The sequence below is a fragment of the Scyliorhinus torazame genome, chromosome 15, assembly GCF_047496885.1.
Source record: "Scyliorhinus torazame isolate Kashiwa2021f chromosome 15, sScyTor2.1, whole genome shotgun sequence".
In the NCBI taxonomy this organism is placed as follows: Eukaryota; Metazoa; Chordata; class Chondrichthyes; order Carcharhiniformes; family Scyliorhinidae; genus Scyliorhinus; species Scyliorhinus torazame.
The window spans coordinates 123652114-123670298 of NC_092721.1; the positions used below are offsets into that span (position 1 = coordinate 123652114).

General features: G+C 45.9%; 1 protein-coding gene across 3 annotated transcripts in view; it reads right to left on the reverse strand.

Annotated features, from left to right (window-relative positions):
* The window catches only part of tgfbrap1 (transforming growth factor, beta receptor associated protein 1), a 108860-nt gene that overhangs the window by 59227 nt on the left and 31448 nt on the right, over positions 1 to 18185 (reverse strand). For all 3 annotated transcript variants that reach the window (XM_072476653.1, XM_072476655.1, XM_072476654.1), the window contains exons 4-5: positions 12121 to 12315; positions 3003 to 3157 (exon numbers count right to left, since the gene is read on the reverse strand). In XM_072476653.1, the coding sequence (XP_072332754.1) occupies positions 3003 to 3157; positions 12121 to 12315 (350 nt within the window). The remainder of the gene's footprint in view (positions 1 to 3002; positions 3158 to 12120; positions 12316 to 18185) is intronic.

The following is an 18185-nucleotide window of genomic DNA, read 5'->3' on the forward strand; positions in this document are numbered from 1 at the left end:
CTCCAAATGTCTTTCAATGCACCCCCGCACACCACCTCATCCGCCAACAGTCCCACATCAAGGTGCCACAGCGGGCGCTGGTCCCTCTCCTCCCCCAACTCCAGCTTCACCCAATGCGGGGCGTGGTCCGAGATGGCTATGGCAGAATATTCCGTTCCCTCCACTTTCGGGATTAGCGCCCTACTCAAAATGAAAAAAATCTATCCGGGAGTAGGCTCTATGGACGTGGGAAAAGAAGGAAAATTCCCTGGCCAGCGGCCTAACAAACCTCCATGGGTCCACACCCCCATCTGGTCCATAAACCCCGAGCACCTTGGCCGCAGCCAGCCTCTTACCTGTCCTGGACCAAGAGCTGTCCAGTGCTGGGTCCAGCACCGTGTTGTAATCCCCCCTCATTATCAAGCTTCCTACCTCCAGATCCGGAATCTGACCCAGCATGCGTTTCATAAATCCGGCATCATCCCAATTTGGAGCATATACGTTCACCAGTACCGCACCCCCTGCAACCTACCACTCACCATCACATATCGACCTCCATTATCCACTACAATATTCATTGCCTCAAACGACATCACCACCAGTATTGCAACTCCTCTGTTCTTCGCATCCAGCCCTGAATGGAAGACCTGCCCTACCCATCCCTTTCTCAACCTAACCTGATCTCCCACCTTCAAATGTGTCTCCTGGAGCATAACCATGTCTGCCTTCAGTCACTTTAAGTGCGCGAACACCCGGGCCCTCTTGACCGGCCCGTTCAGGCCCCTCACATTCCAAGTTATCGGCCGGATTGGGGGGCTACTCGCCCCCCCCCCTCCCCCCGCCGGACTAGCCATCTTCTTTTCTAGGCCAGCCATGTGCCCGCGCCTCCCGCACCCTCCAGTTCCCCAGGTGGCAGACCCCCGCCCCGGCCACCACTCCTACTTCCAGCTCCCATTTGGCCAATGCAGCAGCAACCCTGTTCCCCCCCTCCCCCTGCTAGATCCACATCTAGCCATTTTGCTCCCCCCATAAACCTCCCATAAGTCAGCTGACTCCTGCTGACCCTGGCCTCTCCCGCCATTCTATCGACCCCCCCAATGTGAGAATCCCTCCTCCCCTTGGCAGTCAGTGTGTGCTCCTCTCCAACACAACCCCCCCCCCCCACCCCCACCCCAGTCCTTCCCTAATGCGGGAAAAAGCCCGCGCTTTCCTGAGCCGGTCCCGCCCCCTCTGGCGCAGCTCCTTTTTGCGGCCTTACCCAAACTCCCCATCCCCGGGCCTCCACTCCCCCTCTTCCTCCATGGGGGCCTGCCCCTCCAACACCGATGCCCACACTCTCCCACAACCCCCACCTCCAATCCATTCACCCATCCCCACCTAGCACTCAAACCAAAAAAACATTCCCCAAACATGATAAACACAGTGAACACAGCAAACACCCCCCCCACAGCAAACCCTCAATTTGAGTCCAACTTTTCAGTCTGTATAAAGCTCCATGCCTCATCGGGCGTGTCAAAATAGTGGTGCCGATCTTGGAACGTGACCCACAATCACGCTGGCTGCAGCATACCGAACTTCAACCCCTTCCGATGGAGCACCGCCTTAGCCCGATTGAAACCAGCTCTCCTCTTAGCCACCTCCTCACTCCAGTCCTGGTAAATTCGGATCTCCGTGTTCTTCCACCTGCTGCGTGCTCTTTTTTGGCCCATCTCAGGACACACACACTGTCCATAAAGCGGTGGAACCTCACCACTACAGCCCTTAGCGGCTCGTTGGCTTTGGGTCTCCTTGCTAGGACCCGATGAGTCCCATCTAGCTCCAGGGGCCTCGGGAAAGCTCCCGCGCCCATCAGCGAATTGAGCATCGTGCTCATATATGCCCCTGCATCGGGCCCCTCCACTCCTTCAGGGAGACCCAGAATCCGAAGATTCTTCCTCCTCTACCCATTCTCCAGGTCCTCGAGTTTTTCTGCCCACCTCTTGTGCAGCGCGTCGTGTGCCTCCACCTTCACCGCCAGGCCCAAGATCTCATCTAGTTCTCCGAGGCTTTTTGCCGCACCTCCCAGATCGCCGCCCCTTGGGCCTTCTGGGTCTCCACAAGCTTCTCAATCGCTGCCTTCATTGGTGCCAGCATTTCTGTCTTCAGCTCCTCAAAGCAGAGTTTAAGAAACTCCTGCTGCTCCTGCAACCACTGCGCCCATGCTACTTGGTCTCCACCCGTCGCCATCTTGCTTTTCCTCCCTCGCACTTTTCGCTGCCCCAAGATCACTTTTTTCACCGCTCCATTCCTGGTCCAATCCATATAATGTCGGGGGGACCTTGCTGTCACCTTCCCACACTGGAAGCCGTCGAACAATTGCCATTGGGGCCCCTCTGCAGAGCCCAAAAGTCAGTTCCCGGCAGGAGCTGCCGAACGTGCGACCTACCTAGGCATAGCCACAACCGGAAGTCCCAATATATTATTTATTAAGAACTACCAATGGCACAGAAGTATTTATAGTATTCAAAGTTCGCAAAAAGCATGTTTTTTTAATACACTGACTGATTAGAATAAAACAGCTAAATCATATTTGAAGAGAATGCAGAATGCATAAAATTCAGCTTCATATTGCAGCAACCTTGTAGGAGGCATAGGGCAATACTGAACTGTAACAATGATAATTAATAAGGACAATGGATAGATCCGTGTCACCATGTTAGTAATAGATAGTTAGCAGGGAGAAAGTAGGTCCTGCTTATTTGCCATAGGCGAAATGGGTATTACTTGATGTTGTTTTTATTCGTTCATGGGATGTGGGCGTTGCTGGCTAAACCAGCATTTATTACCCATCCAGGAAGGCATTTAAGAGTCAACAACATTGACTGAATGAAGAGGACTAAGTGGGGCAAACATGGAACAATATAAACGTCCAGCAATAAACAATGAATGACCCAGAACATTCACCATTTGAATACACTAAGTAAACAATGGCCTTTACATTTAACAGAAGAGTTAGCAATTTTCCCACTTAAAATCCTACTAACCTGGAATTTCTCTTTTGGAATGTTCCGCCTAGCTCCTTTTGTTAGGATGAGCGCCTCTTCTACTCTCTGACTGGCCAGAAGATCTTGAATTTGCTTTTCCAAAGGCAAAGGTACCAGGATATGTACTTCTTTACTTGTGGCTAAAATCAGTTTTCCTATTGAGTAACAGACCTAACAAATCAAGATCTGCAAATTTACGATTCACAATACTGCCAAAAACACATGTGAATGCAAGTAACTAAGCAACTTTGTGACATGGTCCGTGTTGTTCAATTAAGAGAAAATACAAATCATTCGGATCTAATTTAGAAATTCAAGGTCAAACTTGTTAGAATACCCGACCAGACTACAACCTGCATTAGGATATCAGACGAGGAACCCCAAACAATTTGTAATTTGTAAAACTGTGAGGAAAGGATACCTCACCCCAGAAGTGATGACTCTGACCAATAGGTGTTTATTGTGTTGAAACCATCTTTAATTTGAACACGGAGTTAACCACATTATCAAATTTACAATTAACAGCGAAACAGTTCTTAAATAAAAGGAAAAACTTTAACTTGCCACTACATATATTCCAACTAAGCAACCAATAGAGTTCAATTAGCAATCAGGGTTATTTGCTGTTCTTCATGCTACCTTTGGAGACCCCCTTTCAGGAACAACCTGAAAATTGTCTTGCCAGTCTCAAATCCTATGGCAAAACTGCTAAAAGTACAGACAGACCTGGCTGCTCCCATTAATGACATCATTTGCATCCCACTAAAATGGCACATGACCTGCTTAGCTAGAACAAAACACCACCCCTTATAAATTTATATCCCAGGGAACCTCAAACACAGGCAGATTAGTGGCACAGTGGTTAGCACTGCTGACTCAGCTCCAGGGTCCCAGGTTCAATTCCGACCTTGGGTGATTGTCTGTGTGGAGTTTGCACTTTCTCCCCATGTCTGCATGGGTTTCCTCCGGGTACTACAGTTTCCTCCCAGTCCAAAGATCCTCAGGTTAGGTGGATTAGTCATGCTAAATTGCCCCTTAGTGTCCGAAAGATTAGGTGGGGTACTGGATTATGGGGATAAGGTGGAGGCATGGGGTTAAGTAGGGTGCTCGTTCCAAGGGCTGGTGCAGACTCGATGGGCCGAATGGCCTTCCTCTGCACTGTAAATTCTAGAAACAATATTCCATTAGCCATCTCTCTGTAAACAAGTAAATAGTTAAAATCAATGATCAACTCACCTTTATGACTCCTTAATCACAGCTTTAGCAAACATACTGCCTCTGTGTGTTTGAACCCAAGGTTGTTAACATTACTACAACAAAACCTAAAGATAACAATTTCCCACATTCATCACAAACTACAACAGAAAATATCGGAGAAACTCCTTTCGGGTTGACCTGAAACATGAACTGTTACGCTCTCCAAAGATGCTGCCTGACTTGCTGAGTATTTCCAGTATTTTGTTTTTAAGATGGCTTCAAGCATCTGCTGTGTTTGTTTTTGTTCCGAAGATTTCAGAAATTATCCAAAAATCATTAACTTTAGAAATTGCATGTTACAAAATAAATATTGCTCAGTGACCTCAGGCACAAAACGGCCATTAGGACAAAAACTAATCAGTATACATTTTCCTTCTCAGCCCAAATAGTTGTTAAATTTAATAAAATAAATGCAAGTATGCGCACTGAACATTTCTCCTGTCATATCCTCTACAATCCAATCTTGCATCAAGTGCCTTTATTTTGCTGTGTTTATTGATACAATATTCATGTAACAGAAAGATTTTCACAGCAAGCAAAACGCCTGCCCACAGCATCAGTGGAATCCCACCTGCTCTTGACTGGCTTCCCACCAGTGGGATGAAAATAAACATGGTACTAAAGTACAGAAAGCCAAACTGTAGAAATGTATTGAAATTATATAATGGAACAACACTGGAAGCTTCTGCTGTGGCAAAAGCCCCCAGATTCATAGAACCATAGAATCCCGACAGTGCAGAAAGAGTCACTCGGTCCATTTAAGTCTGCACCGGCACCTCAAAAGGCCACCCCACCTAGACCCAACTTTGAACTGCCCACAGGGGAAGGCGGCAGGGGTGCCTGTCACCACTGCTGTTTGCACTGGCTATAGATTCTCTGGTAATGGCTTTTAGGGGTGTGACAGAGTGGCAAGGGATTACGAGGGGACGAAAGGAGCATCGGGTGTCACTCTATGCTGACGACCTACTATTGTATGTTTCGGACCCGTTGGAGAGCATGGAGAGGATAATTGGCTTGTTGGGGAAGTTTGGGGCGTTCTCGGGATATATGTTAAGTGTAGGGAAAAGCAAAGTGTTTACGGTGAATGAGTTGGGTTGGCAAGCCAATTTAGGGGGCAAGCCATTTAAGGTTGCTAGAGACAAGCTTAGATACATGGGGATTCAGGTGGCGAGGGAATGGGCGATGCTTCACAAATTGGGACCCGCCTGGATCACAAACATGTCTCCCCCCCCCCCCCCCCCAGCAACCCTACTAGCTCAACCAGTGACCGGAACCTTGCCAGACGTGACCCCGGAAACGTAACCAGCACCCTGATCCCCACCAGCGCCTGGCCCCTGCCAAACGCAACCACCTACCTTCCACAAGGTCAGGCTTCTGACCCCGGGACCGTCCAGCTGCAGCCGCCGACCGAGGAAGCGAGGGAAACACGACGGTCTGCAGGTGAGACTGAAGCGATTAAGACTACTCTCCCCAGCATACTCCTGGCAAATGTTCAAGTGATCGAAAACAAGCTGGGTGAACTTAACACTCGGCTTACGTTTCAGAGGGAAGTAAGAGACTTCTGTGTGCTCTGTTTCACAGAGACACTGCTCACCCCGCCTCATCGGACTGTGCCATACAACCTGAAGGCTTCTCAATTCATCAGGCAGACTGCACCACGTCATCAGGCAAAGCGAAGGGTGGAGGGGTTTGCCTCCTCATCAACTCCTCCTAGTGCTTGGATGTGGTGACCCTGGCGACATACTGCTCCCCAGTCCTGGAGTACCTGACCGTGAAGTGCCGCCCATGCTATTTTCCACACAAGTTCATTTCAGCCATTTTCACAGTGGTCTACATACCACTCCAGGCAGAAGTGAAGGCGGCACTGGACGAACTGTACACGGTTATAAACAACTACGAAAAAGAAAACCCGGAAGCCTTGTTCACCGTGGCTGGGAACTTCAACAAGGCCAACCTCAAGAGTGTACTGCCGAAATTCCACCAGCACATCTCTTGTCCCACCAGGGGCGACAACACTCTTGACCACTGCTACTCAAAAATCAAGAGCGCTTACCGTTCCATCCCCCGACCACATTTAAGACCATAAGACACTGCTCCTTCTCCTGGCATAAAAGCAGAAACTCAAGCAGGAGAATCCAGCTAAGAAGGTCGTGCAGTGCTGGTCCGAGGAGACAGAAGACCTCCTACCTGACTGCTTGGAGACTGTGGATTGGTCCATATTTAAGAACTCAGCGACCACCTTAAATGAGTATGCCACCACCGTCACAGACTTAATCAGCAAATGTGTGGACGACTGCGTGCCAAAGAAAGCAGTATGTACATTCCATAACCGGAGACCATGGCTCAATCGTGAGATTGACTCCCTACTGAAGGACAGGTCTGAGGCATTCAAATCGGCGACCCTGACCTATACAGGAAATCCAACTATGACTTCCACAAAGCCATCCGAGGTGCCAAAAGAGAATATCAGACCAAGCTAGAGTCACAGACTAGCGTTACAAACTCACGGCGGTTGTGGCAAGGTCTAAACAACATAACGTGCACAAAGCGAAGCCGAGCAGTATCTCCAGCAGCAGGGCACCCCTCCCCGATGAACTCAATGCATTCTATGCTCAGTTCGAGCAGGAAACCAACGATCCGCTGTCGAGTGCCCCAGCAGCCCATAACACACGTAGACCCACCATCACAGCTTCCGAAGTCAGATCGGCTTTCCTGAAAGTAAATCCTGGGAAGGTGACGGGTCTGGACAGTATCCCTGGTCGTGCACTCAGAGCCTGCGCGGAGCAGCTGGCAGGACTGTTCGCGGACATCTTTATCCTGTCCCTATTCTGCTCAGAGGTCCCCGCCTGCTTCAAGAAGACCATCATGATACCGGTGCCAGAGAAGAACCAGGCAACGTGCCTCAATGACTACCGTCTGGTGGCCCTGGCTTCAGGCGTAATGAAGTGTTTCGAGAAGTTGGTCATGAAGTGAATCACCTCCATACTCCCAGAACACCTTGATCCACTGCAACCAGTCCACAGCAGACGCCATTTCCCTGGCACTAACACTCAACCCCAGAGCATCTCGACAACAAGGATTCCTACATCAGACTGCTGTTTATTGACGACAGCTCCACCTTCAACACCATAATCGCAGCCAAGCTCACATCAAAGCTCCAAAACCTAGGACTTGGCTCCTTGCTCTGCAACTGGATCCTCGACTTTCTAACCCACAGACCACAATCAAAGACCACAATCAGCAAGAATAAACAACAACACTTCCTCCACAATAGTTCTCAATACCGGGGTCCCGCAAGGCTGCGTACTTAGCTCCCTACTATACTCCCTGTACACCCACATGACCGCATGGCAAAATTTGGTTCCAACTCCATCTACAATTTTGCTGACGATACGACCATAGTAGGCCGGATCTCGAACAATGACGAGTCAGAATGCAGGAGGGAGATTGAGAACATGGTGGAGTGGTGCAGTGACAACAATCTATCCCTCAATGCCAGCAAACCTAAAGAGCTGGTCAGTGACTTCAGAAAGCAAAGTACTGTACACACCCGTCAGCATCAACGGGGCCGAGGTGGAGATGGTTAGCAGTATCAAATTCCTAGGGGGACGCATCTCCAAAAATCTGTCCTGGTCCACCCAGGCCGACGCTATCACCAAGAAGGCACAACAGCGCCTATACTTTCTCAGGAAACTAAGGAAATACGGCATGTCCACATTAACTCTTACCAACTTTTACAGATGCACCATAGAAAGCATCCTATCTGGCTGCATCACAGCCTGGTATGGCAACTGCTCGGCCCAAGACTACAAGAAACTTCAGAGAGTCGTGAACACAGCCCAGTCCATCACACGAGCCTGCCTTCCATCCATTGACTCCATCTACACCTCCCGCTGCCTGGGGAAAGCCGGCAGGATAATCAAAGACTCCTCCCACCCGGCTTAATCACTCTTCCAACTTCTTCCATCGGGCAGGAGATACAAAAGTCTGAGAACACGCACGACCAGACTCAAAAACAGCTTCTTCCCCGCTGTTACCAGACTCCTAAACGACCCTCTTATGGACTGACCTCATTAACACTACACCCTGTATGCTTCACCCAATGCCGGTGTTAGGTAGTTACATTGTGTACCTTGTTGCTAGATTATGTATTTTCTTTTATTTTATTTTCATGTACTTCATGATTTGTTGAGCTGCTCGCAGAAAAATACTTTTCACTGTACCTTGGTACACGTGATAATAAACAAATCCAAATTGAATTTAACAAAACTGGTGAAGTCTAGAGGAGATCTCAAGAGGTGGGGCACGCTGCACTTGGCTTTGGCAGGGAGAATCCAAGTGGTGAAGATGAACTCTGCTGAGGTTCCTGTTCATATTCCAGACACTCCCGAACTTTATATCGAAGGCCTTCTTTCGGAAACTGGACATAATTATTTCGGACTTTGTATCGTCAGGGAAGGTGCCACGGGTTAAGACGACCTTGTTACAGAGGCAGCAGGGAGGGCTGGCATTGCCAAACCTGCTACATTACTATTGGGCGGAACTTGGAGAAGGTAAGGCGATGGTGGGAAGGAGAGGGGGTAGAATGTGTTAAGATGGAGGAGGAATCCTGAGGGGGGGTCCAGTTTAAGGACTATGGTGACGGCAGCGTTGACAATGTCATTGAGCAGATACTTAGGGAGCACGGTGCTGCAGTCCACAGTGAAGATCTGGAACCAGTTGAGGAGGCACTTTAGGGTAGAGGGGATGTCGGTGTTTACACTGTTGTGTGAAAACCACGGTTTTGAGCCTGGGTGGGGGAGATGAGGATAGATGGCACGTATAGGAAATGGAGATAAGTGGGGCTGGTTAAGGCGAGAGATTTGTATCTGGAAGAAGGGTTTGCCAGTATAGATGAATTCAAGGAGAGAGTAGACTCCCGAGAGGAAGTGAGTTTAGGTACCTGCAGATAAGTGACTTCACGTGGAAGGTTTGGAAAGAGTTCCCAGGTTGCCGAGGTACACCCTGCTGGAGTGACTGCTGCTTCTGGATGTGGAAGCAGAGGGCAGGATTGGGGACATATACAGGTGGCTGGGAGAACATGGAGGTGGGTGGGTGGTGAAGATTAAGGAGAAATGGGAAGGGGAGCTGTGTGGTGAGATAGACTATGGAGTGTGGCGCTACGAAGAGTAAATGCGACCTCCTCGTGCGCAAGGATGAGCCTGACACAGTTAAAGGTCATACACAGGGTACATATGACGCGGGCAAGAATGAGTGGGTTCTTTCAGGGGGTGGCAGACGAGTGTGAGAAGTGTGGGCGGAGCCCAACGAATCATGTACATATTTCTGGGGCTGTGAAAAGTTGGAGAGACTCTGGGCAGGAATGTTTGCGGCGCTAGCAAAGATATTGAGGGAGGAGGTTGAGCCAGACTCTTTGGTGGCGATATTTGGGGGTATCATGGAAGCTAGAGCTGATGGAGGAGAGGAAGGCCAATGTTGTGGCCTTCGCCTCAGATTGCCCGGCAACAAATTTTATTGGAGTGGCGGTCAGCAACGCCATCGGGAATGGAGGCCTGGCTGGGTGATTTATGACTTTCTTCGGCTGGAAAAGAATAAATACGAGTTAAAGGGTTCAGCGGAGGGCTTTGAGGCAAAGTGGGGGATGTTCGTGATCGTGTCTGAGGAATTGTTCATCACTGGGGGAGGAGGGAGCGAAGAAAAAGGGGAAAATTTTGTACAAGCTGTGTAGTTGTGTGTTGGGAAGTTTATTTCCCCAAACTGTTTGTGTGTCGTAACGTTTCATGTACGTTTGGAGTAAAACACATTTTAAAAAACACTAATGTCTGTCAATAACTACTGATTCTATCCCTCTTCTTGGCAATAGTTTGAGATTAAGCCCATCTACCTGCAACATTTGTATCATGTTTGAACACGAGATGAGCTTCTGACCCCATATCCACCCATCACTCAGACCGTCCATCTCAAACTTCTGCAACCATGCCTGACTTTGCGAGTCTTAGTTCATTTGCTGCTGAAACTCTTGTTCATGCCTTTGTTAGCTCTAGATTCAACAATACCAATACATTCCTGGCTGGTGTCGCACATTCTGCTCTCTGTAAACAAGAGGTCATCCAAATTATGCAGCCTGTAACTTAACTCGCAAGTTTCCTATCACCCTTAATCTCGTTGATCTACATTGGCTTCCATGTACAACATATTACTTATAAAATTCCCATCCATTTGTTCCAAAACTCTGGTCTCACCCCTCCCTACCTCTAATCTCCTACAGCCCACAACTCTCAAATATTTGCACTCCCCTAATTCTAGCCTCCTGTGCATCCACAATTTTAACTGTTGCACAGTTGGTGGCTGCATCTCCAGTTGCATAGTTTCCAAGCTCTAGAAAGCCCTCCCTACACTTCTCTCTACCATGCTTTTTTTCTAGATGCTGCATAGGAAAGAAAATAAAAGCGAGTAATTAATTTGGCCCCTTGAGACTGCTCCACCATTATGATCATGGCTGATCATCCAAATCAGTAGCAGTTCCCTCTTTTCCCCCATATCCTTTGATCTCTTTAGCCTCAAGAGCTCCTTCTTGAAAACATGCAATGTTTTGACCTCAACTGCTTTCTCTGGTAGAGAATTCCACAGGCTCTCACTCTCTGGCTGAATACATTTCTCCTAATCTCAGTCCTATATGGCCTACCCCCTATCCTCATCCACTCTACTAATTATGTCCTTGAAGAATTCCAGACTATTAAGGACACTGGCATTTTCCCCACTACCCGTGTCAGGCTGCTAATCTATAATTCTCTGGTTTCTCTCTACCTCCCTTTTTAAATAGTGGAATTACATGAGCTGCCCTCAAATCCATAGGCACTGTGGAATCTACAGAATCGTGGAGGATGACCATCAATGCATCCACTATTTCTCGGGCCACCTCCTTTAAGTACTCTGGGATGCAGATTATCAGGCCTGAGGATTTATCAGCCAATTTACCCAACACCATTTCCCTGCTAATACGGATTACCTTCAGCTCCTCCCTTTCACTCTAAACCCAGTGTACCCCCCATTATTTGTGTCTTCCTTTGTGAAGACAGAACCAAAGTATGTATTTGGTTGGTCAGCCATTTCTTTGTTCTCCATTATTAATTCTCCTGTTTCAGACTGTGAAGACCTTACATTTGTGTTCACCAATCTTTTTCTCTTCACGTCTTGACCAACATTTTGGAAATATCTTGAAAAATGAAATGAAATGAAATGAAAATCGCTTATTGTCACAAGTAGGCTACAAATGAAGTTCCTGTGAAAAGCCCCTAGTCGCCACATTCCGGCGCCTGTTCGGGAGGCAGTTACGGGAATTGAACCGTGCTGCTGGCCTGCCTTGGTCTGCTTTCAAAGCCAGCGATTTAGCCCTGTGCTAAACAACCCCTAATCATCTAACATTCCTCGTAGTTTGGTGCCATTCTTTGTTTTAGAATGCTTCTGCGAAGCAACTGGGGTTAAAGGTGCGATACAAGTATATCATATCTTAGCTTCAACAAGCAATTAGAAGTAATGCATTACTGAACTCCTTAATGGAGCAAAATCTTTACAGAACTCAAACATTATTCTGAAACTGATGACAGTGAAATCTAAGCACAATGGGTAAATAAAATTGCAAAAGAAGTTAAAATAAGTCAATGTCACTTGCCAAGTAGGCTTGCATATCCTTTGATTTTTGAGATTGGACTCAGATTTAATATGTAACAGAAAGCGCTCTTTTCCCTTACCCTTAATTTTCAAGTTTATAAAAGGTACACATGTTTGAAGCCAGAATAATTTATCAATACTGAAGTAACTGAACCCACACTAATCCAAAAGGTAACTTCCTTTGAATTACCTTCAAAGTCTTGCAGTATGTGGCCATCTCTGAATGGAATAGTCTGCTTCTGTTGCTGGTCGAGCATGCTGTGCACAGTAACAAATCCCTCATCCAGAGCTACCACATAAGGAAAACATACAGCTGCTCCAATCACATTCTCTGACCAATGAACAGGTGCACGCTGGGAGATTCCTGCAGCTGTCACAAACATTCCTGAAAAAGCAAAATTTTAAAAAACAGAAATTAATGAGTTGCAATTACCATATCCCTAATGCCTTGCAGCAAATTTGCTACCTGAATGGTAAGCATTTGTTCATAATTATAGGACCTACACTACTGAGAATAAAAGTGTTAATTCACACATTTAATTACAAGCAACATTTCAATCCCTTCTCATTCCCAAGGCTCTTGACTAGTGTAGACCATATTGGAGGTTGTTTCTTCACTCCTCAAAGAAAGCGGCATGAATTTTATCCGCAAAATATGCAACAGCGCTTGATGCTCTGCTGGTGTCCATTTGACCAGAATAGCAACCAAGTGCAGCATCTCGCAACAAAGTCAGTTGAATTTAAATTTGTTTGGTAGAGTTACCAGAAAAATTAGTTTTTAAAAGCACAAAAATCACCTAATTTTCAGTAATCTTGAGTAACTGGTACTGACTGTAGCCATGTAAAATGGCTGCGTTCCGATTAATCTGGCCAAAACCCAGTTTAAAATAGCTAACCCGAAAAACTGCTGGGAAAAGCAGCCAAGAAGACACAAGCAGGCAGCTGCAGACAGGTTTGCAGCTTCAGCTCGGGGAACGTAGCCCAGATCGATACTCAGGGCTATCAACAGCCCATCAACCCAGGTATCCGCAGTTGCATTCAGGACTGTTTACACCTAATCTATTCAGACATCCACAGTTAAATCGGCCATCCCCGGGAACAATTGCAACATATTAGCAATTGAATACCGGGCCAGACCTGTCGGCGCCTGCAGTGGCCGAAACAAAGACAGGTGAGCGACCACCCCCCGATCAAGGAATCGCCTCACTATTGGACACATCGACCCCAGAGACTGTGGACAGAATCCAATCACTTGGGACTCAGGGTCAAGGGCCGCCCCGGGAGGCGGGAAGCCCCTGGGCCCTATAAAAGTGAAGGTCCAAGTTCAGATCTCGCTCATCTTCGCCTGCTCGAAACCTTCGCTTGACCAGCCATCGGCAAGTGTAAGTTTGAATCCAACGATCGCTATCCGGTAGAGACACCTAGCCACCGACCTGTAGCAGCCTTTTGAATCCCGCGGGCCTGTTTTGATTGGACAAGCCATTCGTTTCCCTGACCTGGTGGGCTCTTCCTAAGTTAAGTATTGGCCAGTAGTGATAGGTTTATTATATAGAAAGTAGTATTAGGGTATTAATATTGCTTGTTGGATATAATAAATGACCGTTGTTTTAACCCTTACTAAGCGGTGTGCTGTGTTATTAATCATAACCTGAACTTGAACCACGTTGCGGTATCATAAAGATACCTGGTGACTCATGAGCAAAGGTGACCTAAACAGAGCAAATAGACTGAAGGTCAAAAAAAGAGCAACATGACCTGCAATGAAAACAAAAAATTGATTTGGGTGTGGACTGCAAGCTCAGATTATTTCCACACAAATGTCAAAAAGTTGATAATATTTTGCAAACCTTCAGTCCAGTTCTTGAGCAATGAAGGAGGGAAAAAAACATTTTTTTCCAGCCAGGCCAGCCAACATTTCTTCTTCAAAGGCTGTCTCCAGGAAATTGCGACACTGCCATAGTAATTAACTATTAGCATTAGGTGGCACTGTTAAATGGGTCTTTTGTTTGACAAATGTGTGCTACCAGGAGCTTTGTCAAATTGTGATGCACTTCTAGAATCTTTATTAAAATAAATGTATTTAGACAGGGTGCGGTTTGTACTACAAATGTTACAATGACTGATTCTTAATGACGCCAATCAGGTCTATGCAACACCAAAATAGGGAGCACTTAAATCCTATACTCCGTTTGCACAAACTAGCTACGTTCTGTCCACTGAAAGAGGGAAGTAACTTCATATCCTGTTCTTTGACATGGTGTCCCGGATAATTAGCAAAAAATGCTGACAAACTTCGAATGTTCCATTATGCTGTTCTCTGATCGGCCTTTCTTGTCCCTTCCAATACACAAACAGGAACTCCAAAGTGAGTTGTGGAAAATGGTCAAAAAATGAACACTGAAAAATACATACACAAAACTGAAAATCCAATCCCAAATTCTGCAGGCAAAGATAAAAACACTTAATGTTGGCTCTGGGAATTATGCAAGTGTTCCAGAAACTCTGTTCAGGGTTAATAGAACATAAAACAAGGCTATTAATAGAATTGGAAAGCAGGGATAGTATGTTAAAAATATACAAAATCATTAGTTGAGGGTTTTTCAAGTGCGGGTCATGGACAGGTGTTGGGAGGGTTGGAGTTCCGCGGTGATCCCGATTGCGGGAGAAGTGCCCAACTGCCATTACTGGCATTCAAACGGAGCACAAAATGTGTGCCGTCTTTCGGCCACATGCAGCAGGAGTGAGCAGGTCATGAGCCATGCATGTACACTTGACTTCAAGCACTCTACACTTGGGTAACCCTTGGGTTACGGGGTTAGGGTGGAAGTGAGGGCTTAAATGGGTCGGGGCAGACTCGTTGGGCCGAATGGCCTCCTTCTGCACTGTATGTTCATGTTACACGCATGTGCTTTTGGCACCAAATCATTGGCGGAAAGCTTCTTCCATTTTTTAAGCTGCTGGCAAACAAGGCAAGTGGACTGTGAACAATAACAGATAATACTGGACAATCTCAGCAGATCTGACAGCATCTGTGGCGAGAAAGGTGAACTAATGTTGAGTCTTGGTGACTATTTGTTAAAGCTGGACTGTGATGATGGATCACTTCATTCAAAGGAAGAGACAGTGAGAGACACAAACAGGCAGTGTACCTACTGGCCAGGATCTCAGATTTGAATCTGGAGAGCTGCTCAGGAGAATCCACGGCAGGACAGAGCAGTGCTAGTGTTAGCTCTGCATAGAGCTCCACGGCCTCTGATGAACAGCCTGTGAGGAAGAAACTTAACTCGGGGGGAAAAATAGCAGGACAAAGATGATTTCTTGAGATATGGTTTTGTCAGTTGTGCCAATGCAAATAGGGATGCAAAGCCCATGTGAAAATGAAAATTTTCATTTTTCATGTGTAATATATGCAAGGAAGTACTGGAAAATGAGCCACGTTTCAGGTTTTGAAAAAGTGGTGGATGAAAAAGTCCTTTTGAGGTGGAGGCCCCAGAGTCAGTTATTAACTTACAGCTGACTCCAAATGGAATGACTATGCTGCTGTACCTGACCTATGACAGCACATCAAAAACACACCAAAAGTCCATGAGGCGGCCAGCATCCTGGAATAGTATCTCCCAGTATCTAGTGCTGAGTAAAACAAGCATTTTGCTGCTAGATGTGCTAGGTGGATTGGCCACGCAAAATTGCCTCTTAATTGGAAAAAAATAATTGGGTACTCTTAAATTTATTTAAAAAAAAGAAACAAACTGTTTGGACCTTCCTTCCTCTTTTTCTCAACTGATTACACAGAATCTTAAGTTGAGATTTGTTTCGCAAGAGCTGGTAAACACTTGCCTGCATGGCTTCACTTAAAGTGGTGAAAATTTGCAGCCAATTTTAGCATCTCACTATAGGAAACCTGTCATTTCAGTTCCCAGCACACATCAAGGCCCTGTTGGTCAAAATCAGAAATTACATCCTGTCCAACTAGGACTCAGTATTGTTCCCCGTCCTTCAATTCTCCTGCCTTCCTAATATTGCATCCTCTGCAATTCAGCTTTGTGACAAGACTTCTTTGGAATTCAGATCCTGTGAAAAAGGGATCAGCAACGTGGTCGCGCCATTGCCTCTGGGACGCAGTTTAAAATGAATCGCGCAGCAGCAGGTAACCGTTTTGTGCAGGCGCGGGTAAGAAATAACCCCAAAATCTACATTTGACGTTCTACGCAGGATCCGTTCACACATGCGGACTTTTAAAAAAGGACACGAACCGGAAGTTGACCGATTTGCGCATGCGCATGATCAACGTGATGACATGTACACACTGTGGACACTCTCACTTAAAGCAACACTTCTGCATTTGGAAAAAAGGTGTACAACATGTAACAAACGCAAATCATTTTGCTCCACAATGCAGATTTAACACAACACAGCAGAATGAATTTAAAAAGGCATTTCAATAGCATAAAAAAGTCAACACTATACAAAACAAGAAGAATTTTAAAAAAAAATTAAACATTGATCTTACGACTCCCAATTCACTGGGCAACTTCATATTAGAAGCAATCACTAAAACAAATGGAAACGATACTGTTGATAAACCAATCGGGCAACTATCTGATAGAAATAAAGATTGGATAGAAACATTGATCATAAATGGATCAGAGGTACAATTTAAATTGGACACTAATGCGCACACTAATCTGATAACAGAATCTGATTTGGGCAAACTAGCAACCCGTCCAAAATATAAAAAGACACATTGTAGATGAACAGACTACGATGGAAATGAAAAAGCAACAAAAAGGTTCATGCTCCCTCAGTTCAGAATGGTGACATTAAAATTCCACTTGTTTTTGAAATTATGGATGACACAAAATCCTCACTTATTGGAGTAGATGCATGTATCCAGCTAAATCTGATGCAGAGAATTCACATGAGCCACAATGCATGAGGATAACAAAGTTGTTGACATTGTACTCCGCATTGAAGCACATCACATCAATGCTACTTGTCACAGATGCTAAACTACAAATAATCAAGGCAGAAACTCTGCGAGATACGACACTTCAGCAAGTGATCTACATACTGACTGGCCTAATGGGAAAAGTGCAAATATTTGCGACACCAGAGAAGACCCAACAGCAATAGATGACTTTCTATTGAAAGGGGACTGTATTGTAATTCCATCATGTCTTAGACAAGACATTCTCGCACAAATCCATGAAGAACATCAAGCCATTGAGAAATGTAGAAGAGCACGGTAATCGGTATATTGGCCAGGAATCAACAAGGATATAGACAACTACATCCAGCAGTATCGGATATGCCAAATGCACCAACCGGCACAATACAAGCAGACCTTGATGGAAAGCGAATTAGTTACTCAACCATGGACAAGAGTCGCTATGGACATATTTTATTTTCAAGGCTATGATTATTTGATAATCACTGATTATTACTCAAATTTTCCGGAGGTTATCAAATTATCCGACTCAACACGCATTCAGTTGTCAGAGAAATGGAAAATGTATTTGCCAGACATGGCATACCAATTACTGTTATCACAGACAATGGACCGTTTTTTAGCAGCCTGGAGTGGTTACAATTTGCCAATGACTAGAACTTCACACATTTAACTTTTAGCCCACTGTGCCCATAGGCAAACGGGAAAGCTGAGAAAGGGGTGGGAATTGTGAAGCAGCTTCTCAAAAATGCTATGGAGGACAGAAAGGACTTGGACTAAGCACTGTTAGCACACAGGGCTACACCATTGTCATCGGCGCTTTCTCCAGCACAACTATTGATGGGACGAAGAATACGTACTATGTTACCAACTCTAATTGTTCCAAACACAGATGAACAAGTTGTGCATTAAAAAAAATACAGCAACTGAGGAAGTATTCCAATAAACTCCAAACCACTATCTACACTCAAAGGTGATATTGTATGCATTCGTAATCCTGAAGGTGGATGGACGGACATTGCAAAAGTACTCAATGAACTCACACCAAGGGGGCATTCTGGCTAAGTTTGCCGATGATACAAAGATAGGTGGAGGGGCAGGTAGTATGGAGGAGGTGGGGAGGCAGCAGAAAGATTTAGACAGTTTAGGAGAGTGGTCCAAGAAATGGCTGATGAAATTCAACGTGGGCAAGTGCGAGGTCTTGCACTTTGGAAAAAAGAATAGAGGCATGGACTATTTTCTAAACGGTGACAAAATTCATAATGCTGAAGTGCAAAGGGATTTGGGAGTCCTAGTCCAGGATTCTC